Below are 26,240 nucleotides of genomic sequence, written 5' to 3' on the forward strand. Positions count from 1 at the left end.
GAGGTGTTAGCTCTGAAAAGTCCCGCGTCAGACATCACAAGATGTTTGTATCCGCCGGCTCTGGATGGTGGAGGCCGGGTCGCTCCTCTCACGCTCCTGGTGTTTCCCTTCGTTAAAGAGAAAAGGTGTTTGACCCCAGAAATCAAATGCGGGGAAAACCCCGGAGCCTTTTCCTGCTTCCGTCTCTTTGTGGGTGTGAAGGTCCCGGCAGAGGTGTGGTGGTCACCGCGCCCCTCCTCCTTGGGACTTGCCTCTTGCGTTGAGGTTTCTCACTGCCTGCCCCTCCCGCTCTAATTTCTAATAATGAACGAGTCGTGCGTGGGGAACAGGGCAGCACCTGCGAGGCTCCGTGCAGCCCAGCCGTGGGGCGCCAGCCTTGCTGCGTTTCCCTCCATCCCCCTCCCCCCTGCAGCCACCCCATGTGGCCCTGCCCGCCTGGCCTGCTCCTGTTTCCAGGGATCTGTGACGTAACGGCTCCCTCCGCCAGGACTTCGTTTCTGGTTCTGTGTGACTCACCAGACCTGATTAAAACAAATCCCGGTACATTTCAAAACATCAGCTGTGGGCTTCCCTGGTGGCACAGTGGTTAAGAATCCGCCTGCCAACGCAGGGGACACGGGTTCGAGCCCTGGTCTGGGAAGACCCCACACGCCGCGGAGCAACTAAGCCTGTGCGCCACAACTGCTGAGCCCACGTGCCACAACTACTGAAGCCCACGCACCTAGAGCCCGTGCTCCGCAACGAGAAGCCACCGCAATAAGAAGCCCACGCACCGCAATGAAGAGTAGCCCCCGCTCGCCGCAACTAGAGAAAGCCCGCGCACAGCAATGAAGACCCAACGCAGCCAAAAATAAATAAATAAATAAATATTTAAAAAAAAACACCAAAACGTCAGCTGTTACGTAAATTGTGGGGAGATTTTACGTTATTTTCTTTAGAACCTTACCAGGACTGGTTCCCACTGTGGAAAGTCACGTAGCTTGTAGTATCTCTGCTCATGGTGTCACACCCCAGTAAAGCAAGAGTGTTGTGTCTGGTTGTGCCTGACACAGGCCCAGGGTGTCTGGTTGTAGCCGTGCAGCCCTGGTGACATCAGTCCTGAAGTTTCAGGTGGAGCCGTGTCCGTGTCATATGGGCTGAAATGCGTGTGTGGTTTTCCTAACTTGGGTTCCTTCCATCTTCCCTTTAGAATCAGAGCCTCCCGGTGGTTTGTACGAGTTATTGGGGTTAGTTGGGGTTGTTCCTAGGAATTTCATAGCAAGGGGATGGTAGGAGGGGTTTACTAACAGGAGGGGACCCTGGGTCTGACGGGGTGAGAAGCGCTCCAGGGATGGGCGGGGCGGGACGCAGGGAGACTCTGCCCCGGACGGTGCCGGACCCCGGTGGGCTTGCTCTTAGCCCCTCCTGCCACCTGGCTGGCTCAGACGGGGTCTCCGAGCAGCTTGTTGACGGGGATGCTGGCTGCTAATCCAGCACAGGGATAGGCAGTGAAGGAGCGGCCCCAGGAGCTCTGGGACACCCGGTCCTCCCCTAGGCTGTATAATCTGTCATTCTTATTCTGGGGGTGGGGCTGTCTGTATTTCATTTTCAATGAAAAGAATCAATAAACAGTCTATAATAGGAATAGAAAAGTTTTGTTTGAGCCGAATTGAGCCCAGGAGACACTGATTCAAGAAGGACTGACTTGAGGCTCGTAAAGGCAAAACCAGCAAAGTTACATAAGTTGTTTGTCAAGAAGCAGGATTGGAGCTGCAAGAAGTGGGACGGGTTGGGGTCTGAAATGGTTGCTTAGTTACACGGGGAGACCCTGGGGCCCTAAGGTTGCAGCTGGCAGGTGTCACCTGTCCTCCCTGCTATCAGGTGCCTGGCGCACCTTGGGCCTATGGTGCGGGTGGTGTGAAGGCCCTCACCTCCACCGTCCCGTCCTGGCCTTCGGCTCCCTGTTCTGGAAGCTTCTTTCTCAGGCCCCCCCATCTCGTGCTCCAGGCCTGGCCGCCCCCCTTCCCCTCCGCAGGAAGGGCCTGCCTGGCTGGCGCCCAGCCCCCATCTAACTATTCCTTCCTCTGAGTGTTTGGTGACACAGTGAAGATTAAGAAATGGCCTCAAGAGTGGACAAGGAAATACTGACATTTCTTAAGTGGGCTTCACACACAGGGAGAAACACTCACTCAGTTATGTTTTCTCGTTTGGGGAGTGAGTCACGGGCTCCGATGGTGACCCCATTCATTCTGAGCACCTGTCGGGAAGTGGGCGGGGGCGGGGCAGGTGTGACGGGTCACGCACAGGCCTGCGCCTTGAGCCAGGGGAGGGGCCAGACCGTTGGACCCCCTCGGAGGAGCGTCACAGTGGGCTGCCCTGGGGAGGGGCGGAACGGTGGGCGAGCTGGGCCGTCAGGAGAGGGGCTCCTGGTCGCCGGGGTGGGGGGGGGGGCGGGTGCCACGTGCAGCCAACACAGCAGCCGCCCTGCTCTCCCCTCCGGCTTCTTCTGCCCCCGCCAGCTCTGCCCCGGTCTCAGGACTTGTCGGTGGCCCCTGGTGGTCACCTTCCCGGGCCTGACACACAGACCACTGTGGGGTTGGCCTCAGCCTCAGGATCCCAGGCCAGTATCTCCCCCGACATAGACTCTTGGCTTCGGGGTTTCGGAGATTCACGCGGGTTTCAGGCTGCCTGTTTCCAGGCCGAAGCCAGCCAGCTGAACCACGATTTCTGAAGCGGCTCTTTGGATGTCGTTATCCAATTAGTCAGTATTTTCACCACACAGTTTGCCGTAATTCCTGACTCAGCCCTGCGGGTCCTTCATTAGATATATATTCAATATTTAGAAAATATGCCTCCAGTGCAGTGGAAGGTATATAATTTCAGCTGTGAAAAGCCTCCATGTATACCAACATGTTTTTGTGTGGGAATTGGGTGAGTTTGCTTAGCTTTCTGGCTAATTCATCTCTGGAAGGAGACAGTCTTTCCTGGGAAGTAAATATAGAAATCATGTGGTCCTCCTGCTGGCCTCCTGGTGACAGCTTTTCTAGAGCCTTATGCAGCGCTGGGGTGGGATACTGGATCATTTGAGCATCTCTCTCAGGCTAACTGATTTCCACCCACCATCCTCGTGCTGTGGTTTCTGCTGGCCGGTGTGCTTGGCTAATTCTTCTTCGCATTGTCCGTGTTCTGGCATCGTTATCCACGTTTCATTCTGCAGAGGCTGCTGCAGTTGCGCTGTAACGTGAACAGTTGGGGACGCACCAGGATGTATACCTGTTGTAAAGAGGGGCTGTTTCGTGGGGGGAACGTCGGGGGGGGAACCAACAGCCTCGGTGAGGTTAGCAGGTTGGGGGCAGATGCAGAACCTGGACGGGTCCCTGACAGGCTGCCCAGTCCACCCCTCTGCCTCCTCGGAACCTGGGCCTCTGTTCCCTTTTCTGTCCCTTCTTCATAAATGCCCCCTGCCGGCACCAACACCCACCCCAGCACAGGGACCGTCTGGCCTGTGACCCCGTCCCCCTCCTGACGCTCCAGGGGACACGGGGTCGCTGTGCTGTGCTGTGGACCGTGGGAGCCCTCGGCCCCTGGCTCACAGGGCAGTACTTATCTGGTCAGCGACTCAGGACTCCCTGCCCTTCTCTTTGCGGGAGGAGCTGATAGGCTGGGTCCTCTCTGGCCCGGGCCGGGGAACTGGGCTCACATCTCAGACCTGCGGGTGAGCTTCTTTCTCCGACGCTGTAAGCCTCGTCTCCCTTCCTCGGGCTCTCTCGTTTCACCGCCGGGTCACTCGGCCCATCTCGCCCGCACCTCCATTACTGACTACATCAACTCAGCCTGGAGTCGTGCTTCTCGTCGATGGGCTGGTTCCCTGACTTCTACGTGGGGAAGCCGTGCCCCGTCCTCCCTGTGTCCTCCCAGCCCCTCCCCAGGCAGCATGCGGGGGACCCACCTGGGCCTGCTTTCCAGGGGAGCCGGGCCTCTGTGGCCCCCATGGGACAGGTGGTGGCAGGTAACCCGCCTGTGCGAGCTGAGCTGGAACCTGCTCCCCATAGGGAGGTCTGAGCCCCAGCACCCACCCCCAGCCCACGACCAGAGCGAGGCTCCGTCTCTGCACAGGCCCTGATGATGTGCGTCGTAAGGGGGTCACGGCGGGAAACCGGACGGAAACCCGCCTTTGATCACTGCTGCCTTTTTTCACGTTGAAATCGCAGGAACGATTGTATCTGCTTCATCTGCAGCCTCGCCTGGAAACTTATTTTTGTCAGAAACGTCCCTGTTGTTTTCGCTCCCGCGCGTTTCACGAGGGGGGCAGTGGTGGCCGGAGCTCTGTCCTGTCCAGCCCGGTCCCAGCCTCCCGCCCGGGCGCCCCAAGCACAGGACTCTTTGTCTGCTGCTGTGAACTATCGAATTCGGAGAGCCCAGAGCAGGCCAAAAGTCGTCTGCGGTTAGAGTTTTTATTTTTATTTTGGTTCTGGACCCAGTAAATTATGGTTTAGGTCAGCCGGCATCTACCATTTTCCAGATGGTCAGTGTTTCCAAATGAAGTGAGCCACCACTGGTGCTTCTGTGATCCAAACAATTTTGTGTTGAGAAATATGTCCGTGGCAGAAAAATGCCACTGAGAGCCGTGCCGAGGCCCGGATTTGTCCGGGAAGGAAGGGCCTGTCGTTCCCATTGCGTGTGGTCCATGGGGAGGGGCTCTGGCAGAGGCCAAGGTCACAGGTCCAGTGACAGGCGAGAGGGTGCACACCGGGCCCCCGCCTCACCGCGGGAAGCCCAGGCCCTGCTTACTGGCCCTGGAAAGGCCGGTGATTCACGCAGGGAGCTCTGATCTGATCAGCAGTTAAACCCACGGGTTCCACTTACGAAGCATCACTTTAATCGTTGCACCCGAGTGAGGCTTGCAGAAGCAGAAGTGAAGACTCCCTGGGCGCAGACAGACACCTGTGGGCGTGGGCAGGGGTGACAGAAGGGGCCACATCACACACTGCTCATCACGAGGAAGCTGAAGTGCTGGGGAAGGTGAGCCAGAAAAACGCCTCAAGTTTAGAAGCACGTCAGTGCTATTTCATCTTCTTAACCATCAAACAAGAAATGTTGCCTTTTAAAGCTATAAACAGACACCAGAACAAGGAATTGCTTTTCATTGGATCCCTGTAAATTTGAAAAATGGTCGTTAGGGGACTTCCCTGGTGGCGCAGTGGTTAAGAATCCGACTGCCGATGCAGGGGACACGGGTTCGAGCCCTGGCCCGGGAAGATCCCACATGCCGCGGAGCAGCTAAGCCCATGCACCACAACTACTGAGCCTGCGCTCTAGAGCCCACGAGCCACAACTACTGAGCCCACGTGCCACAGCTACTGAAGCCTGCCGCCCAGAACCCGTACTCCACAATAAGAGAAGCCACCGCAGTGAGAAGCCCGTGCACCGCAACAAAGAGTAGCCCCCGCTCGCCACAACTAGAGAAAGCCCGCGCGCAGCAACGAAGACCCAACGCAGCCAAAAATAAATAAATACATTTATTAAAAAAAAAAAGAAAGAAAGAGATGGTCGTTAGGTGGAACCACCTCTATAAAAATTGATCTGGTAATTCGAGGCTAGATTACATGTTTACCTTCCAGTCCGACATGTAACTCAGCTAATAGGTTCTGTTTGTTTCAGCTGAAATTCAAAACTTCCATTAGGTGACTAACACTGGGTGAAATTGATTTCCGGCGTATTTTAGACTCTCTTTTGTCCTTGTGTGCTTTCTGACTTTAACACTCAGGCTGCTGTGCCCCAAATCCTAACAAGGCCGATGGCGAAGTTGTTGAAGGCGCGGCCGCTGCATCTGACGTACCTGATGGCCCCGCGAGGCCCCTAGAAGTGGGGTGTTTCCTTGGCTCAGGCCCAGAGAGCGGGGGCGCACTGCTTGCTGTGTTCATCCCATTTTACCCCAGGGGTAATCTCTTCTTTTCCAGTTTCTCGGCTGTTGGGCGTTCTCCTTTGGAAACGCATCCAGCTCAATTTTATCCATCAGGAAATGCTATCTATTAAAAACCAAACCTTAACGATGTTATTCGTTTTCCCTAAAATGGAGAGGATCCCGCATTCTGGTAAAACCCAAGCTTCACTGTGGTAAGACGAGGGGGTGGATTTGTCTGGGAAGGAAGGGCCCGTCTCAGCTTCAGAGACTTGAGGTTCGCTGCACTGACCCAGGGTGGGGTCTCAGCACGGACGCAGAAGTAAGTGACGGGCAATGCTCGGGACCCAGGAATTCATGGCGAGACCTAACCGACAGCTTTATTGAGGTAAAATTCATAGATCCTAAAACCCACCTGTTCAAGGAGTACAGTTCAGTGGAATTTAGTACTGAACCAAGTTATGGAACGTCACCATAATCTAATTTGATTGATTGATTGATTGCCACACCGTGCGGCAGGCAGGATCTTAGTTCCCCCACCAGGGATTGAACCCGTGCCCCCCGTATTGGGAGTGCGGAGTCTTAACCACTGGACCGCCAGGGAAGTCCCCATCATAATCTAATTTTGAAACATTTTCATCACCCCGAAGAAACCCAGTACCCAAGCAACGGCTCCCCCAGCCCCTGGCAGGCACCACCATGCTTTCCGTCTCCATGGATTTGGCTGTTCTGGACGTTCCACGTAAACAGATCATCCAGCGTTTGCTCCTTTGTGTCTGGCCCCTTCCACTTGTCCAGGGTTTGATTTGCATTTCCTTGAGGGCTGTTGATTTTGAGCATCTTTCCATATGATGTTGGCCATTGTAAATCTTTGGAGAAAGTCTAGTCAAATCTCCTTATTTGTCTTTTCATTATTGGTTGCGATGGCCTCTGTCTATCCCAGGTACCAATCCCTCACTAGATACCGTTTGTGAGTATTTTCTAGGGCAACCCTGGGGACCTTTCACGCATCCTCAGGGGCTGCACAGGCAAAGCCTTGACCTCTAGTTCACCTGCATTTTGGTGGAACGTCTTGTGATTCCCCAGGAACGTGGCAATCTGTGGGGCCGGGTCTCACCCACCTTCCTGCCACCCCCGGGAGGGTGTCGGGCACAGTTTCCTGTGGCCGCCCGGGGTTCTGATGGGGGGAGCTGCCTCCTGCCCACCACCCCCAGGATCGGGCTGCCCTCAGCCGCTGGTCTCTAGCAGTCTCCCAGGATGTCGTGCCCGCGGCCCTTTGTTCACGCACACACTGCTTAGCCTGCAGCCAAGGAAACCCTTCCTGCTGCGCCTCGGCTGAGCCCTTCTGCGCCCCAAGTCTGTTTCGGAAGCCCCGTGGGGCCTGCTGGCTGCGCGCCCTCTGAGCAGACAAGCAGCGGTGCCCTTCCAGCTCCTGGTAAGCTGGATGCTTCATCTGTGCAGCTCCTGATGGTCGACGTGGGACCCAGGGAGGGCCCAGGGAGAGGCGGGCGGCACCTTGGGTTACCTCATCCTTCTTCTGCGTTATAACCTGCGGGTGCTCCTCTGCACTCAGCCCGAGGTGGGGAGCTTTCCCTTTCATGTCCCCAGAGCCCTGGGGGTGCAGCTGCCAACCTCAGGTGTACCCGGGACCTCAGGTGTACCCGCGACCTCAGGTGTACCCGGGACCTCAGGTGTACCCGCGACCTCAGGTGTACGTGCGACCTCAGGTGTACCCGGGACCTCAGGTGTACCCGCGACCTCAGGTGTACCCGGGACCTCACGTGTACCCGCGACCTCAGGTGTACCCGGGACCTCAGGTGTACCCGCGACCTCAGGTGTACCCGGGACCTCAGGTGTACCCGCGACCTCAGGTGTACGTGCGACCTCAGGTGTACCCAGGACCTCAGGTGTACCCGCGACCTCAGGTGTACCCGCGACCTCAGGTGTACGTGCGACCTCAGGTGTACCCGGGACCTCAGGTGTACCTGCAGAGTCAGCTTCCACAGGTGACACGTGTTGGGGGCTGAGCCGTGTCCCCTTAGGGGCACATGCAGGCTCTAAAGCCCTGTCCCTGCTCCAGTGGGGCCTGGAAGTGGCAGCAGAAGGCATCACAGCAGGGAGTGTGGGTTTCAGAGTCGAGGGGCCCGTGTGGAGCGAAGGGGTGCAGGAGGTTTAGGAGGTTCACCCTCCCCAGGTCACCCAGCTCCTCTCCTGATTCAGCCCCCGCCCCCCGCCCCTGAGGAGAGGCGCAGGCAGAACAGGAGCAACGGCCCCTCCCTGCCCCGCAGCTCTTATTGAAGTGTCTCCTGCGCCCCCCAGGCCTTCCTGAAGGTGGGGGAAAGCTGGCGTCGCAGGTTCAGGGCCTCTTTCCATCGGAGGTTCAGCCTCTGTGCCCTGACGGTGGTCTCTTCTCACCAGTGTGTGTGTCGGATCGAACAGGGCAGAAAGTCTGCTGTGGTTCCTGCCTGGTTTAGGACTTGCTGGTAGAGAGATGGGGAGTGGGTTTATTTCTGTTGCCAGTTTGTAGGTTTACAATTAAGTAGCTGAAACAGCTCTGCCTTTGTAATTTGCACACATTACCTGCCGTCTGGCTCAGCAGCAGGAGGTAAATACCCCTGAAGTCCCGAGACTTGTAAGGAGTGTTGACATGTCTCTGGGGAAGGTGGGACCCATTTTCCTCTTGCACGTCCGGGTGGAGCGCAAGGAGGACTGGCTCTGGGGCAGGGTTTGCCTGGTCACTTCCTGCTGCTGTCGTCGGAAGGGGACCCGAAACCCCTCACAGCTCCAGGGGCGGCGTTCCGTCCCTGCTCTGTCATACAGGGCTGAGTAGGTACGAGGTTCATCCCCAAAGGAGCTTGTGTTGTGATGAAGTGGCGAGTCCTTCTGAATGTCGTGTTGGGTTTGTTTTCTGATCTCGTCCCACAGGCAGGTGTTGTACCCCGACCTGTACGGTTAGAACAGCACCGAGCTGGCGAGTGGTACTTGAGGTGTCGAATGATTACACTAAAGCCAGCCTGTGCCCAGAATGTGAATTGGCCTTAATGAACCTCCTTCTGCCTTGCCTCCCTGGGGACGGGGCTCCTGCTGTGCCTGTGTCTGCAGCCCCGGAACCACTGTCTTCCAAGTTTAGGGGGAAGGTTTCCAGGATTTTCACGTTTGTGTTAAAAGCTACATTTTTATGCTTTCTTTCCTTCCCTGGCTCATTATTATATATTCTTTTTCAACATAACTGCCTGAATCCACGAGAATGAGAAGCACCTGTTTGGCTGTGTTTTGAGAAATAAAGGGAAATCAGGGGCCTTTTCAGCTTTCTTAACTTTCATACCCAGAGGTTTATTTACGGAGCTCGTAAGCAGGTTTTGAAGTCAGCATCCCTTACTGGTGGCCTCACCCCGATGGGAAGGCGGCAGGGAGCCGGCTGCAGAGAGGGAGGGCTTCTTGCCAGGGGGGGCAGCTGGCCTCCGCGTGGCCTTGTCCACACAGCTAGGCCCTAAGCAGAGGAAAGTAGGGACTTTACTGAGGAAACGTGCGGACAGGCAGCTGCTGTGGAAAGGTGCTAATGGAGTGGGAGTATACACACACACGTGAGTAGACTTCTTTCCGCGAGAAGTTGACAGAAGAGCAGAGGAGACGACAGTATAAGCAGAAAAGAGAAAGAAAAGGGCAGCGTAAGACTAACAATAATCTCACACAACAGAAGTGCTGGATTGCTCTGTTACCAGTGTTTGGCTTTAAAAAGTGAAGGTTCCCTGAAGCCACAAAGGCTGGACACGGTGCCGGATGGGACGGGCTGGGCACCCGGAGCATGGCCGTGTGTTTCCTTTCGTTGCCTCTGTTTGTTCTTGACAGCGCTGAGCGAGGTGCTAGGACGCCGTGCTGGGGCTGCCTGTCTGCGAGGGGGAGGGGGGGTCCAGGGCCCCGTGCCGGGGCCGCTATACAGGGCTTCATCTTAGTCTCTCAGCAGCAGCTATCCTGTCTCGGGCACCGCAGTGCTGACTGCATACAGTGGGTTGAGTGTCATTAGAAGGTTCTTCGGGTCGGCGGCGTTTCCGTAATGTCTGGTGCACAGCGCTCTGAATAATACAAAGATGAGTCAGAGCCAGGTCTTCTCCGTTTCCGGAGAGGCTTATTGATGGGCGGCTGCAGAGTGTGAACAGCCCTTCTGCTCTGAACTCATAGTTTTACTTTCTTCTTTCGTTAAAGACCTTTCCCAAAAGTTCTGGGATTGTCGTCCTTTTCTCTGAAGGCTTATTTAGGGTTTTGCTGTCACTTTCTGTTTTTGAACTGACCTGCCCTGTGGCATTTCCACCGCCCACGAGCTTTGAAGGCCCCCCTCGACTCCCGCTGGGGGTGCGGGTGGCTGCTCAGACCGCCTCCCTGAAGAGCTGGGCTGGGGTTTGAAGCACTTACCCCGTGAGGGCCCAGTGGGCGGGCAGGGGTGGGGGCCCGGCCTTGCAGGTGCGCCCAGCCCTCCCGGGGCCCGGCACAGACCTGCACCCAAGCCAGACCCCGGGAAGAGCCCGCCCCCCGCCCCGAGGCCCGCTCTGACCGCTCTTTCCCCCGCAGTGCGCCGGGGAGGAGGAATGCGTGGACAGCCGGACCGTGTACGTGGGCCACCGCGAGCCCCCGCCGGGCGCTGAGGCCTACATCCCGCAGAGGTGCCCGGACAACAGGATCGTCTCCTCCAAGGTAAGCGGCAGCCTGCGACCTCCCCGCACGGCCCTCGGCGCGTGGGCCCTTCCTGGCCCGGCCGCCTCCCGCCTTGAACAGCTGGGCTGCACGCTCAGCGCCCCTCCGGTTGCCCCCGAACACTGTTAAGACTTGACAAGACGTCACAGCACGTTCTCTTCACGTCCCTCTTACCTGCGTCACGTCTAAGGATCAGATTTGACGTCTAGGACGTCCAGATCCCGCCGGCACCACGTATTAGCTGTCTGGCCACGTGCCACTCTCGAGCCACCCCAGGCCAGGGTCTCCTGCTGCAAAACGGAGACGATGCAGGTGCCCCGGTGCCACCAGCTTACGAACGCGCACGCTGGACGCGTGTCAGAGGCCGTCAGGAGCAGTGACGCAAAGAGGAGGACACGTGCGTGTCACTGTTTACAGGGGGCGTGACCCTCTCTTGGCCCAGAGGTGGGGTTGCAGGACCGTCTTCACACCTCAGAGTGACCGGTAGCTGGGTCTTGAGAATGGGGTCGCTGACTCTGGAAAACAGTAAACGGTGGCTTTGCAGGCTATGGAGAACATTCCACATGCCTGGGTGTCCTGGACACTCAGACCCACGTCACAGACCTACCTAATTCACACATCAGTGTGCTGCGTGTCCAGATACCTGCGGTGGACCCACTTAATTCTTTTATGAGTTATCAAGAGTGTCCCGTGCTTGTTACGAATACTTGACAACAGAGAAGGTTTTCTAAAGCAGTTTTTTTTAAATTTATTTTTTTAGTAGAAGTACAGTTGATTTGCAATGTTGTGTTAATTTCTGCTGTACAGCAAAGTGTCTCAGTTACACATATATATACATTCTTTTCATATTCTTCTCCATTATGGTTTATCCTGGGGTATTGAATATAGTTCCCTGTGCTCAACTCTAGGACCTTGTTGTTCATCCATTCTGTATGTAATAGCTTGCATCTACTAACCCCAAACTCCCACTCCATCCCTCCCCCATCCCCCTTCCCCTTGACAACCACACGTCTGTTCTCTGTGTCTGTGAATCTGTTTCTGTTTCAAGATAGGTTCATTTGTGTAAGGCAGTTTTCTTAATGGAATTATTTTATTTTAAAACTGCAATGTAAAATAATAACTTTAATCTCCAGAAATACAGTATGGGTAAGTCAGTTGCTCATAAACAAAATCAGAGCCAAACAAACATCGTACATGGTTGTCCAGACGTGACCAATGAAAGGAGAAATAAACAGGAGGACCTCATATCCAGAAATAGGTCTTTCCAGTAGTGACATTTATAAGTTAGACAGTCTTGAATAGAGCTCACCGAAGATGCACTCTGCCAACCACGAGTGCCCCCAAAGGAACAAAACCTCAAACGTATTTCTTAGAAATCTGCTCGTGTGCAGTGCAGACGCATCGAGGAATGGGGAAGTGCACTGAAAACCCTCAGATGTTGTGCACGTGTGAACTTGCGGGGACAGGCGTCGAGTCCCCACGCTGCCCCGCGTCTAATCTGGGCAGGACGTTTGACGAAGCCACCTCGGCCGCTGAGTCACATCCCGCACAGCTGGCTTCTCCCCCAGGGGCGAAGCTTGGGCCCTGCTGTCCCAGCCCCGGTTCCTCCCGGGGACCTGGAAGGTTCTGTGCAGCCGCTCGAAGGAAACTTCAGAGACTCAGGGATCGGAGCAGCAAAGCCCTTCTTGACGCGTTCGGTGGACCGCAGCCCGAGGCTGCGGGGCGCTGTGTTTGTTACGAAGCCCCGTCCACGCTCTGGGGGAGATAATCGAGAGCAGTGATTCCGAAATCCCATTTATGACCCCTTGCTATGATTCAGGTTTCGAGCCAATTTATCATTTTCAGGTTTTCCCTTCTAATATTCCCGCAGCCAGTGGCCAGCAAGACGTTGAGGGGCCCCGTGTCACCTCCCGGGGTCTGATCGGCACCGCCTTTCTCTCCTGCCTTGCCTGCGGTGGCTTCTTCCTGTGTGCCCCGAGGCTCCTTGGGTTCTGACAGAGGAAACCCACCCCCGGGGCGAGGGCGCCGTAAAGATGGGTTTCGATACGCGTGCAGGTCCTGGGCGCCTTTTCAAAAGTGTTTTCTTTTCAGGAAGGTTCCTTCACCCCAGGAAGATGTGGAGCAGGACCTAGCGGAGTTAAGTCAGCGTCTGCCCCAGGAGGCAGATCAGGCTGTCACACAGGAGGGAGGGGGTTTGGTCAGCATCTGCCCCAGGAGGCAGATCAGGCTGTCACACAGGAGAGGGGGGTTTGGTCAGCATCTGCTCCAGGAGGCAGATCAGGCTGTCACACAGGAGGGGGGGTGTTTGGTCAGCGTCTGCCCAGGAGGCAGATCAGGCTGTCACACGGTGGGGGGGGGGTTTGGTCACCATCTGCCCCAGGAGGCAGATCAGGCTGTCACACAGGGGGGCGGGGGGGGGGGTTTGGTCAGCATCTGCCCCAGGAGGCAGATCAGGCTGTCACACAGGAGGGAGGGGGGTTGGTCACCATCTGCCCCAGGAGCCAGATCAGGCTGTCACACGGGGGGTGGGGGGTTTGGTCAGCATCTGCCCCAGGAGCCAGATCAGGCTGTCACACGGGGGGGGGGGGGGGGTTTGGTCACCATCTGCCCCAGGAGGCAGATCAGGCTGTCACACAGGAGGGGGGGGGGGGTTGGTCACCATCTGCCCCAGGAGGCAGATCAGGCTGTCACACAGGGGGGCGGGGGGGGGGGGTTGGTCAGCATCGGCCCCAGGAGGCAGATCAGGCTGTCACACAGGAAGGGGGGGGGGGTTGGTCACCATCTGCCCCAGGAGGCAGATCAGGCTGTCACACAGGAGGGGGGGGGGGGGGTTGGTCAGCATCTGCTCCAGGAGGCAGATCAGGCTGTCACACAGGGGGGCGGGGGGGGGAGTTTGGTCAGCATCTGCCCCAGGAGCCAGATCAGGCTGTCACACGGGGGGTGGGGGGGTTGGTGAAAAGTCAACAAGTCTCAGCTCTGAGGAGAGAGGGGGCTTGCAGGATTCGTGGCTTAAAGTCAGTTCCAGGTAGATGATGGTGTGTGATTTCAAGAACAATTACAGACAACGTAACCTCGGTTGCTAATTGATCTCAGTACAGAGGAGATCCTCAGACGAGGACCTAGAATCCAAGTCAGTAGCAGGGAGGACAGGCCGTGGCTTTAGACCAGACGCCGTGAACATCTGGACACACGATCATTTTCATTTAAAAACAGCTCAGGATCTGGAAAATACGATTTAATTTGTAAAGCGTGAGTTTACAGACAGGTTTGGAGAATATGTTTGTGGTGATGTATATATGTTTTCTTGGGAAGAGAACATTCGTTTCTACCTTAAAAGATTGTCAACAAAGATTTCGTAAGTGCGCAGACGCACTTTAGTAATAAGTTTTATGACTTATTACTTACGGAGTAGTAATACTACTACTAGCAGTGAAGTAGTAAGTTTGATTTTATTAAATCCAAGGTTGTGAAAGCATTTAGCACGTGAAAAGTTACACGAGGGGTGAAAATGCTCATCTGGCCTGATCCGAAGAAGTGCTGTTATAGGTGATCAGTGAGTTCTGTTTCCTTTTTGGGCAGAACCTGGTAGAAATGACCCCAGCACAACCCCTTGGCTTCTGACCTCACGCCGAGCCCCCAACCCAGGACCTGCTCGAGCACCAGATCCCGGACTCAGGGGACAGTGGGACTTCATCAAGTTACAAAATTGTACCTTTGGGCACAAAACGCATGTGGCTCCCATCTCTGCCCTCAGAATACTGTGGAATTAAATGTTCAGCTCAGGCTGTGCTGTCCCTCCGCCCTGTACAGAAAGCTGAACTACTTGTGACCTTCCGGGTCGCCTTCCCTGGAGATCAGTGACCGTGCCCGGTGCGTTTTTAGGGCGCCCCGTGCACACCTGCGCGGGATTCCCGCTCCAGGCACACAATAGCCGCAGCCTCAGCGGTTTCCTGGTGCTCTGGTTTCACTCTCCGGGGCTGGCGAAGCAGGGTGGCGCCAGGCTGTCCTTGTCTCCCCGTCTCCATGTGACTAAAGGTCGACCAGGCGGGACGGCTTCTCTGCGTCTGAGCCGCCCTCCCAGTGAGTACAGGACACAGGTGACTCTCACGGAAGAGAGTGGCCGAAACCAGCTCAGTGCTGACGACACACGACCCCCAGGGCAGATGCACGCTTTGGGTGTGAAGTCTTTCATGGCGTGAAAGAAACGCAAGGCTAGTAATTGTCCTGTGGAATCAGTACTCCTCAAGTTGTCTGATGGGAAAGAGATGCTCCGCCGACCTCAGACTCCTCTGCTCCCTCATAGCAAAAAAAAACCCCCTTTGTTCCATGCTTGTGGCTCAATAGCAAGGATTCCAGTATTAAGTTCTATTCTACTGACCACAGGACTTGAGGGATGTAGGTCAGAGTGTTGCATTGTACATTGTAATACAAAGTATTACATTGCATTGTGGCCCAAGTGTCTAAGCAAATATTTGGATCTTTACAGTTTAGCAGAGATCAAAAATGTACAATTGGGGGACTTCCCTGGTGGCACAGTGGATAAGACTCCGTGCTCCCAATGCAGGGGGCCTGGGTTCAATCCCTGGTCAGGGAACTAGATCCCACATGCATGCTGCAACTAAAGATTCGCACGCCACAACTAAGGAGCCAGGCGAGCCACAACTAAGGAGCCAGGCGAGCCGCAACTAAGGAGCCCGCATGCCACAACTAAGACCTGATCCAACCACATAAATAAGTAAATAAATAACTTTTTTTTAAAAAATGTGGCAATGGAATATTTTTTAAATGTACAATTGGCACACCATTATCCAACTGCCCACTCTTACATGTGTAATAAAATGCTCGTTTTATTTTATTTTATCCATACAATACTGATATATCAGTGCAGTCATGAATGTTTCAACTATCTCATTGGGTTTTCACTTTTCTTACCATACATCATCAGGGATTTTGACCGTATTACTAATAATCAGCAGTAATGACTTACGACAGTCATTTATTCTGTAAAATACGGAGATCACAAAACATAATGTCTAAGCTGCAGCATGGGCCTCCTGCACCTGATAGGAATAAAGTCATCATTTAAGTGGTTTTAAATTCCAGATCTGTACTGGTTCCCTGGTAGACTAGGATTTAGGAAACTGAAAGGGTGTCCTGAAATAGTAGCATTAAAATAGAATAAGACCAGATATTCACGTAGCGTGCTAGGGTTAATAAAAACTGATCTGCACGTTTGGTAGGATTGTAGAAGATGACGTTCTATAATAAATATATGGAGCTTTCTAATATGGAAACTTTCAAAAACATAGGAAAATAAAGAGAATAGGGTAACCAACGTCTATGCACTTACCATCCACTGTCTGCCGTTATCAACACATGGCCCAGTGTGTTCATCTGTGCCTTCGTTTTCTTCCTTGAGATCATTTTGAAGCAACTCCTAAACAATATATAATTTCCATCTATAAATATTTCGGCAGATAGAAGATGGGATTTTAAGTAGAGACTTTTTCCATTAATGGGACTTTGCTACTGAGTAGTGTGTTATAGGTATTTGGGGAGGTGTTTTGATTAACTACTGGGTAGTGAGTTTGTCAGCCTGGGCGCTGAGAGACAGGGTGGGTTTCATGGGCTGGGGCCTTAAAGACAATTCCATTTTGGGATCAGTATCTCGTAGAAATGAGCATACGAAGAATGAAAGATCATTCTAGGTTGGTTACAGAACCACAGAAATGAGACATAAATGCCGTGATGACATAACTTATATTTCTTTTAATAACTCCTTTTGAAAGTTAGTGAAAATTAACTGAATTTCATTATGGCCCGCTTAAGAGAAAATATATCTCTCTCAAACATTTAAGAAGATTGATTTGTTTGTGCTTCTTCTCAAGTTGTAGAATTTCATCGTCTCAGTCATTTTTGAGACCAGCTTGAGCCAGAACTTCGATCTTCATTACATTCCTTTAAAGCACATGCTGTTCTTAATACTCATTTTATAAACGAGAAGGGTAGAAGTCAGTCATTAAATTAAATAGTTTGCTCTTACCCAATCTTTAAATATCAGGACCAGGGTTTAATATGGGGTCTGACTCCGAAGTCCATGTTTTTTGTGGTGTGGTAAAGAGTAAATATTTTGAGAATTCCATGGAGTAGATAAATGTCCTGACGTAGCAGGAGCAAGTTAAAGATTCAGATCATGGTTTTGCGGGGGCGGGGGGGTGGGGGGGGTGTTTGTTTATTTTAAGGAAGAAAGTGCCTGTACTTTTACTGGCTGTCAGGGTTGGGATTTTTTGTTTGTTTTTGTTTGTTTTTCTGGTTGAGAAACAGAGGTAAAGAAGATCTAGCAGTGTGTCCTGTCCTCTCAATTTCTGTAGCTACATTTCAGTCTCGGACCTGCCTTTTGGTTCTCAACTTGGGTGTACTCCGGTGAAGAAAACCTAGTGTGCCTTTGACAAAATCCAACACCCAATCGTGATGAAAACTCTTGGAACGGAGGAGAATTTCCTCAACAGCTACCAAAAAAAACAAAAAAACAAAAAAACCCATAGCTAAAACCATTCTTAATAGTGAAAAACTAGATGCTTGCACCCAAAGATTGAGAACAAGGCAAAGAGGCCCTTCTCACCATTCTTATTCAACGTCTTACTAGAAGTCGTAGCTAATACAGTAAGAGAAGGAAAGGGAATAAAAGATAAACAGAGTGGGAAGGAAGAAATAAAGCTGTCTTTGTTTACAAGTGACATGATTGTCTATATAGAAAACCCAAAGAATTAACAGAACCTCTTGGAATTTATAAGCTATCATAGCAAGATTGCAGGATGCAAAAGTCAATTGCGTCCCTATATGCCAGCAGCAAACAAACAAGTGGAATTTGAAATTAAAAACACAGCATGATTTTCAAGAACCTGTGTTAGAGATCCTGGCATTAAAGGAGCTCTTGGGATGAGTTTGGTAACCAGCGTCAAGATCCTCGGTGCCAGCTCCATCCCCTGACGGGAGCTGACCAAGGTGCTTGCGGGTCTAGATGCAGAGAGATAACCAAGGTGCTTGCGGGTCTAGATGCAGAGAGATAACCAAGGTGCTTGCGGGTCTAGATGCAGAGAGATAACCAAGGTGCTTGCGGGTCTAGATGCAGAGAGATAACCAAGGTGCTTGCGGGTCTAGATGCAGAGAGATAACCAAGGTGCTTGCGGGTCCAGATGATAGAGATGGTGGGCAGAGCAGGCTCTCCGCCTTCAGGGGGCGATCTTCATTAAAAGGCAAAACTGTCAAATGGAATTTTAAAAACAGTGTCCAAGCTCAGTGTTTACTGTAGGTTAATGGCACATGGGACATTGTTGTTTTCAACACAGAGGTTAGGGAAGGTCTCCTTCTGAGGCAAAAACGAGACATTTGGCGAGTAAGTGGCCTGACTACCCTCCCTGTGTCCCTCTCCAGCCCCCTAGGTAAGGGGGAGGGGCTGGCACACCTCCGCAGTGCCGGAACCGAGGCCAAGCTGGGTCAAGACCACCTGAAAATGGTGACTTCTGTTTTACTTTCTGTCCCCTCCTAGCCATGCTGTAACAAAACAGAGAGCTTACCAAAAATTACAGTCAAAGAAAAATGCTAACCATGTGTGTTTTGAGTTAACAATCAGAGGTTTATATTTTACGAGAGACATTTTAATAGTAAAACTATTCTTAATCTACTTTGCCTTGCCTTGAATTATTGGAATTAGGTAGTTGACATATGCTGCTTTTGGAGCACATGTTCTGTGTTAGCAGTTGTTTTTACAGTCAACAAGTTGATAAAATGACTACAAACACTCTCAATTTTGTTTTGTATCTAAAACTAGACATTTTGTACTTTGAAATTCAGGACTGCTTATCATGTGGTAGAGTAATACTACACAATGTAAAATGTGATCAAAATGACCCCTTTCTGTTTTTCTTTTATACAGTACACATTTTGGAACTTCATACCCAAGAACTTATTTGAACAGTTCAGAAGAATAGCCAACTTTTATTTTCTTATCATATTTCTGGTACAGGTAAGTCTGGTCATCTTTTTCTGTCACCTCAAATGTAAATATAAATAAGTGGCATTTATTCTCAGCTGATTTTGGTTCACTCATCAGAATGAGTAAGGACTTGGTGCCCCTTTATCTGCAGATACTTCACTTGTTTTCTTCAAGGACAAGCCTGTTGGTTCAGAGAGACCTGTTCACTAAAACATAGGCGTGAGCGCTGTGCACGTGAACTGGTCCTGGCCACTTTCCGTCCTCATTCTCCAGTACTGATGGGAGAGCGGGGTCTTCCTAATCTTTAGTGGGGATTCTCCTAAAGAAAAAACATTAAGAGAAAGAGAGTTAAAAATAAGAGAGTGGAAACCACAGTGAGGTATGGATTAGGGAACAGGTCAGACGTGCTTTAAGAACGGCAAGCTAACTGGTCTCAGTCATACAAAATACCATTGAAGGAGTTTTAAAATTTCCCCGACAGTAGTTTATGCAAATAATGTAATTAAAGTGAGGCACCAGAAGCAGAGGGGTAAATTGAAGTAAAATGTGCACTGGAGTCAGCTGGTGTCTTTGCCACGGCTGACGTGGCTTCCTAAGCACATCCCGTAATTAAGGAGAACTGCCCTCGGTTTTATAGTAAAAATTCATACCTAATTTATCTCCGGTGGTGGGAGGAAGCGGGGTAACAGTAAAGCGAGTTAAAATGAGTCAAAGCAAACGTTGGGAGGTGTTCCAGGGCCAACCGGTCCGTCTAAAGCCCCTAAGCAGTGTTTCTGAAAATGACTCAACCGTTCTCTTCTCCCTGCAGCTGATCATCGATACGCCCACGAGTCCAGTGACGAGTGGCCTCCCGCTGTGCTTCGTCATCACCGTCACAGCTATCAAGCAGGTGAGCTCTACAGGCAGAAGGGAGGAAGGTCCTACAGAGTCTCTGGTACAGGACATCGCCTTTCAGCCAAAGCAGAGTTCCCTGCTTTGTTTCAGCTGGTTCGTGGGAAACGTAGCTGACTTCTAGAAATTCACTTTTGTGACTGGTTTAGATAGAGTCTTGAGTTGAGAGATACTTGAGTTAAAAGAAGAGAGACCGTGTAATTTAGTGCTCGTTTGCCGCCCTGAGAGTTTGAAGAGGACACGGCCGATCTCACGTGGAATCACGTGCCCGGAGACGGCACCTGAGTTGCTTCGCCCGCTGTGTCCCTGGCTGCCTGAACCCCGAGGACCTGCTCGTGCACAGGGTCTGGGATGTGGCTCCACAAGCAGAGCCGCCCGGCGACTCCTGACTCGCTCAGCGTGGATCGTGCTGTTCTTTGCCGTCCTGATAGATAAAGCCGGTGGCTAACAGGACGGACAGTTCGTCTGTTAGCCCCACCATCCGTTCAGCCAGTTGAACGCTCAACCGTCACCTCTGTTTAGTTCCAGAAAATGCCCGACATCTTGAAAGAAACCCCCGTACCCGTGAGCATCGCTCCCCACCCCCCCCCCCCCCCCCCCAGCTCCTGGCAGCCACCGGTCTACTTTCTGTTGCTCTAACTTGCCTATTCGGGACATTTCATGTTAACAGAATCATACAGTAGTGATCTTTCGTGTCTGGCTTATTTCGCCGAGCATGTTTTCAAGGTTTATCCACGTTGTAGCACGTGCCAGTGCTTCATTCACAGATGAATAATATTCCATCATGTGGATAGACCACATTTTGTTTATCCATCATCCGCTGATGGACATTTGGGGTGCGTCTACTTTTTTTTTGTTGTTAATGTGGCTTTATTTATTTATTTACTTACTTACTTCTTGCCACATGACGTGGCTTGTGGAATCTTAGTTCCCCGACCAGGGGTCGAACCCAGAGAAAGCGCAGAGTCCTAACCACTGGACCGCCAGGGAATTCCCAGGATGCTTCTACTTTTTGTCTGTTATGGAGAACACCGTTACGAACATTCACACGTAAGCTTTGTGTGGACATAGGTTTTCATTCCTCCTGGGTACCTACAAAGGAATAGAGTTGCTCTAATGTTGTAAAAAACTGCCAGAGTATTTTCCAAAGTGACTGCCCCATTTTACATTCCAACCAGCCGTGTGTGAGGTTTCAGTTCCTCCACATTCCTGCTAAGGCTTGTCGCCCATCTTTTTTATTACACTTCTCCTAGCGGGTGTGGGGTGGCATCCCACTGTGGCTTTGGTTTCACATTTCCCTGGTAACTAATGATGCTGAGCATCTTTCATGAGCTCATTGGCCTTTTGTGAATCTTCTTTAGAGAAATAGCTTCAAGTCATTGGCGTGTTTTTAAGTTGGGTTGTCTTTTTATCCATGAGTCGTGAAAATTCTTTATATGTTGTAGATACAAGTCCCTTATCTGCTGCAAACTTTTTTTTTAATGATTTATTTATTTACTTATTTATTTGTTTGGCTGCGCCGGGTCTTAGTTGCGGCATGCGGGATCTTTTAGTTGCGGCATGCAAGCTCTTCGTTGCGGCATGCATGCGGGATCTAGTTCCCCGACTAGGGGTGGAACCCTACCCCCCTGCACTGGGAGCGCAGAGTCTTACCCACTGGACCACAAGGGAAGTAAGTCCCTGCTGCAAACTTTTGAACACGATAACATTTGCATTTGAAATAATTTACAGAAAGACAGCATCGAGTTAAATTCTTGATGGTCACATCGTTGCTGGCAAAGCCACGCTTTCTGTGTTAGTTTCTAAATAAAAAATTTAAAAACTGAACACACATGTCACATGAGACATGGTACAAATGACGGTGGGTGACAGTGGGAATGAGGTGACGCATGGCGGAGTGATTGACTCCAGACCAAGAAAACATGAAGAATGGAGTCTCGAGGTGACCTCTGTGAGTGTAAGGGCGGGGCCAGCTGCTCTCCCAGCTTGTCTTCAGCGTGAACGTCTGGACTGGTCTGTATTTAATACAGAACCGTGAGCAGCGTTTAAGGATTCCTTTGTGATAATTTGGGATTTACTTTCCACTCACCAGTCATCTGGAAACACAGATCTGAGCAACGATATGATTTTACTACTTACCCATGAAATTGGCTTTTAAATGTAAAAGTCTGAAGAGCAGATGGGATTAAGATGTGGTCAAACAGGCATCCACACACACTGATGGGAACGTGTCGGGACCGTCTTGGGGAACAGTTTGGAATATCTGGCGAAGCTGAGGACGTGATACAGGGACCCACAGATGGAGCCTGGTCTAGGCACTTAGCACACACTGTGTGAGCATCTTAGAACAGACCCGTCACCAGGGGTCTGGCGACCCCGGGCCTGATCTTAGAGGGTTCTGCCCTGAGACAGTGATGCAGGCAGAGCCGAAGGAGCACTGAGCCAGCCCCAAGAGCATCCTGACCACGGTGAGGGGCCTCTGGATACAGCCGGTGTCCCTGTCCCTGAGTGTGTGCCCTTGAACTCGCCGCCCTGTGGCCATGGAGTGAGGGCGGTGGTAGCAGCTCCTGGTGGGTGAGACCCGCCCATGGGCACAGAAGGCGCCTGCCCGCCACCTTGGCCAGGACACGGTGCCAGGCAGGTGGGAGCACTGCCCTCCGCAGCCCGGATCCATCCTGGCTCGACCCTCAGACGTCGGCCAGCAGACCCGAAGGGCCTGAGGAGAGGACGAAGGAGGTCCCTTGTCAGAGCTGGTGGTCCCAGGACCCCCCGTCCCCAAGCTCACCTCCAGCTCTGCCAGCCCCCCGCTGCCCTCCTGACCGAGCCCTGCCTCCCTGCCTTCCTCCTCAGCCCCCTCCTCCCTCTGCACGCAAAGCCCCTCCCACGGAGCCCAGCGCCTGGCCAGCTCCCGTGCTCCCGCCCTCCTCTGGGTGCTGAGCAGCATGTGACGACGTCGGGCGCCTCTGCGTGACCCTTGCGGTGCTCACCTGGGTGGGCACAGCCCCTTGGTGCCGCCTGCTCCCCTGCCGGCGGCCCTCACCCCTCCCTCGGCCGCTCCTGAGACCCAGGGGGCTCGAGCGGCTCTCGGCCCCCCCGGGACCCCAGGCACAGCCCAGCTGACCCGAGGACGAGGACGGCCGTCCGCCCGCGTGGGTCCCGACGGGAGCCTTTGGAGCCGCGTCGGGTGGGGCGGAGTCGGGTTGGTCCCGTCCTTGCGGGCCGGAGGCCGCGGCACGGGGCAGCCGGGACGCGGAGCAGGAAGGGGTCGGTTCAGGACGCGTGTCCCTGTGCAGGACGCGCCAGGACTTGCCCGGGTGGGGGCTGGGTGCGAGGGAAGGGAGCTCGAAAGGTGACGTGGCTTCGTGCACGGCGGTGGCGGGAGCCCAGGGACGCGGCTCCCGCCCGCTCGTGTCCACACGCACTTGACCGTGGCCACGGCCGCGCCCGCCAAGTCCAGGAGGGGCTCACGGCGTCTCTCCCCCACCGCAGGGCTACGAGGACTGGCTGCGCCACAAAGCCGACAGCGCCGTGAACCAGTGCCCCGTGCACTTCGTCCAGCACGGCCGGCTGGTGCGGAAGCAGAGCCGGAAGCTCAGGGTGAGTCCCCGCCGACCCCAGGCGGCCCCCAGACGGCCGCAAACCTGTTATGATGAGAAGACAGCGCCACGGGGCTGTTTTCTTTGGCCAAACCTTCATCTGAAACTGTTTCACTTATTGGATGTAGGCCCACCCTCTTCCCCAAGTACTGCTCACTTCGGGCAAGCTCCTACCACTATCTTTGTTTAACTTCTTACTTCTATGTATGTATTTTTAAAGCTTTAATCGACTTTATTTTTAGAGCAGGTTTAGGGTCACAGCAAATTGAGTGGAAGGTCCAAAGCCTCCCCGTGTCTCCCCTGCCCCCGGTCCCCCGTGCACAGCCTCTGGGCCATCAGGCTCCCCCCAGGCCTGTTGTCTGAAGCGTGTGACATGATAGTAACCAGTCAAGACAGGGAAAGCTCTAAACACCTGTAGAAAAGTCATTTTACAGTAAGGCAAAATCATATTAGTATGATCAACTCTACTAGTTGGAAATTTATGAAAATGGGGACGGAAACCTCCCTGAAAGCTGCATTTTAATTTCTTTTTTTCAATATATTATTGGTGTAATAATGCATCATTATGTTTAAATTCATATTTAAATTATTTATGTGGATTATTTTCAAGCCTATGCTAGCCGTTTAGAAGCGCTCACATGTGTACAGGTGATAAGTATGATTTTTACGGTTTGTCCCCGAGTCATGTCTCGCTGTGAGCCTGGGGATGGAGCCTGGCCAGCCTCCTCTGGCTCCTCCTTGGGCTTGTCCTTGTCTTCCCCCTAGTCGCCACCCCCCTCCCCCTCCCCTGCAGCCCCACCATCCCTCTGTCCAACCCGGGGCTGCTTTCCTGGCCGGAAGTCGTGGCAGGGCCATCAGGAAGCTGCTGTGGGAGAGAGTCGCCAGCCCTCGTGCACAGGGACAGAAAGGTGGGCCACCGCATCTTTGAACCCAAGCCTCTGCTTCCAGGCACGTCCCCAAGCCCTGGGAGGGGCAGCGGGTCAGCCTGGGGGTCAGTGGGTATCTCGGGCGTAGGACAGGGTTCAGGATGCCGGGACACTCCTGTTTCAGGTGTCATCAGCATGTGGTCCGTCTTCGTTAACCTCATGATAGTTATTATATGTGTTCTATATTGGATGTATTTTTAAGTTTTTAAACCACGTTTTCTTTGTTTTATAAATTTCACTGTCCAGGTGTTTCAGTAATTCCCCTCCGTTAGCCTAGGTTGGCGATATTTTCCTAGTGGTCAAGGAGTCAGGAGGTGAGGAGCTGGGAGGACAGCCTCTCAGTGTGGGAACAGCAGTGGGGACCCCCATGTGTATGTTAACAGGCTCCTTCGGACCCTAGGCTCCAAAGACCGTTTCCTTTAACAACTATATTTCCTTTGCAAAGTCTTCTATACTTTTAATAAACATCTCTTCAAAAACAGACCTAAACAGTACCTATCAGCAGAAAATTGAATTTTTAATGTATCGATCTCCTATGAGGAATGTCTGCTCTATATCCAGCCTGTTTTACCCGAGAGAATTTTAATGGAGTCTGTGAGACAAGGAAGGAAGCAAAGGCTGCTTGTGGCTAGTAGAAAAGAAACCTTCAATTTGTCCACCTCCAGGATTTGTCCTTGCGTGGATGGCGTCATACAGTCTATAACTTTCATGCAGCTGAATTCCCTTGGGACTCACCCAGGTTGGGCATCTGGGCGCCTTCCTTTCGTTGCAGAGTCTGGGGGGGTGGGTGGGGGTGGCCCAGGTGAAGGATGTTGATATTTCTCTAGTTTGGGGCCGTTCAAATAAAGCTGCTGTGAACATTTGGGTACAGGTTTTTGTATGTGTTTAGTTTCCGTTTCTCTGGCGTCAAAACTCAAGAGTTCAGTTGCTGGGTCGTCATGAAATAACGGTAAAAGGAACAGCCAAACCATTTCCCAGAGTGTCTGCACTGTTGTACCGGCAACGTGTGAGAGGCCCGTTTCTCAGCATCCCCGGCAGCGTTTGGTGTTCTCGCTGTTTCTTCTTTCAGTCATTCTGATTCTCGGTGCGGTTGAAGTGTGTGTTTCCCTAGAGGCTGGTGAACATCTTACCATGTGCTTATCTGCCATCAGGACATCTTCTTCATGAAACATGTATTCATGGCCTTTACCCATTTCCTCCTTGGATTATTGAGGGTTTTTACTGTTGAACGTTGGGAGTTCATATATTCTAGAATCTGGTCCTCTGTCAGAAATACCTTAATGGGGTATTTCGCAAAGCAGAAGTTGTTCATTTTGATGAAGTCCAATTTACTGATCTCTCCTTTTATGGATGCTGCCTTTCCTGTCAAGGTTAAGAACTCTTTGCCAAGCCCTGGAGCCCAAAGGTTTTCTCCTGTTTTTTTCTTCCTGAAAGTTGTATAGTTTTATGTTTTAGATTTAACTTCCTGATCCATTTTGTGTTACTTTTTACGTCAGGTGTGCGGTTTAGGTGAAAGTCCCTTTTTTGCCCAGGTCTGACCAAGTGCTCCTCTGTTGGGAAGGCTGTCCCTCCTCCATCGAGTGGCTTTCATACCTTTGTCGGAAGTCAGTTAAGCGTATTTTCGCGGGTCTGTTTCTGGGCTCCCTGCTACGTCGCGACGGTCTGTGCCAGTCTTCTGCGGGGACCCCTCGGGACCACCCAGCCCTGATCACTGCGGCTTGTCACAGCCTTCGTGCCCGCAGGGTGACTGCCCACCTCATCTGCCTGGTTGCAATACAAATGGTGCAAATATTTCTATCATTGCAAAATAGAATATTGCAAAATACTCTGTCCTATTGCACTGTGAAGCATCCAGGTCTAAGGCTGGGGCACTGACCTCACAGGTGTTTCCTGGTTTGGGCCAAATGTCCGGGAAGCAATCTTTCTCAGTCATATTAGCACCCACACACCTTCCTGCAGGTAACACCGTGATGGTACCTGTGGGAGCCGCCGCCCAGAGCCCGGTTTTTGGTTCACGGTGCTGTCTGTCTGTCCTGCAGGTCGGGGACATCGTCATGGTCAAGGAGGACGAGACCTTCCCCTGTGACCTGATCTTCCTATCCAGCAGCCGCGTGGACGGGACCTGCCACGTGACCACCGCCAGCCTGGACGGAGAGTCCAGCCACAAGGTAACTTGCCTGTTGTTTGTGCCCCGTCGGGACCTCCCCATCCACCCCCAGCTGTGCTCTTGTGGCCGGAAGCTACACCGGGCATGAGGCTCT

General features: G+C 52.5%; 1 protein-coding gene across 5 annotated transcripts in view; it reads left to right on the plus strand.

The window, feature by feature from the left end:
• Positions 1–26,240, plus strand: part of ATP11A (ATPase phospholipid transporting 11A) — a 125,638-nt gene that overhangs the window by 50,279 nt on the left and 49,119 nt on the right. For all 5 annotated transcript variants that reach the window (XM_068527021.1, XM_068527022.1, XM_068527023.1 and 2 more), the window contains exons 2-6: positions 10,448–10,570; positions 18,507–18,596; positions 19,375–19,455; positions 22,947–23,054; positions 26,019–26,147. In XM_068527021.1, coding sequence (XP_068383122.1) covers positions 10,448–10,570; positions 18,507–18,596; positions 19,375–19,455; positions 22,947–23,054; positions 26,019–26,147 — 531 coding nt within the window. The remainder of the gene's footprint in view (positions 1–10,447; positions 10,571–18,506; positions 18,597–19,374; positions 19,456–22,946; positions 23,055–26,018; positions 26,148–26,240) is intronic.

This window comes from Eschrichtius robustus, chromosome 18 (genome assembly GCF_028021215.1).
Source record: "Eschrichtius robustus isolate mEscRob2 chromosome 18, mEscRob2.pri, whole genome shotgun sequence".
NCBI classification, from domain to species: domain Eukaryota; kingdom Metazoa; phylum Chordata; class Mammalia; order Artiodactyla; family Eschrichtiidae; genus Eschrichtius; species Eschrichtius robustus.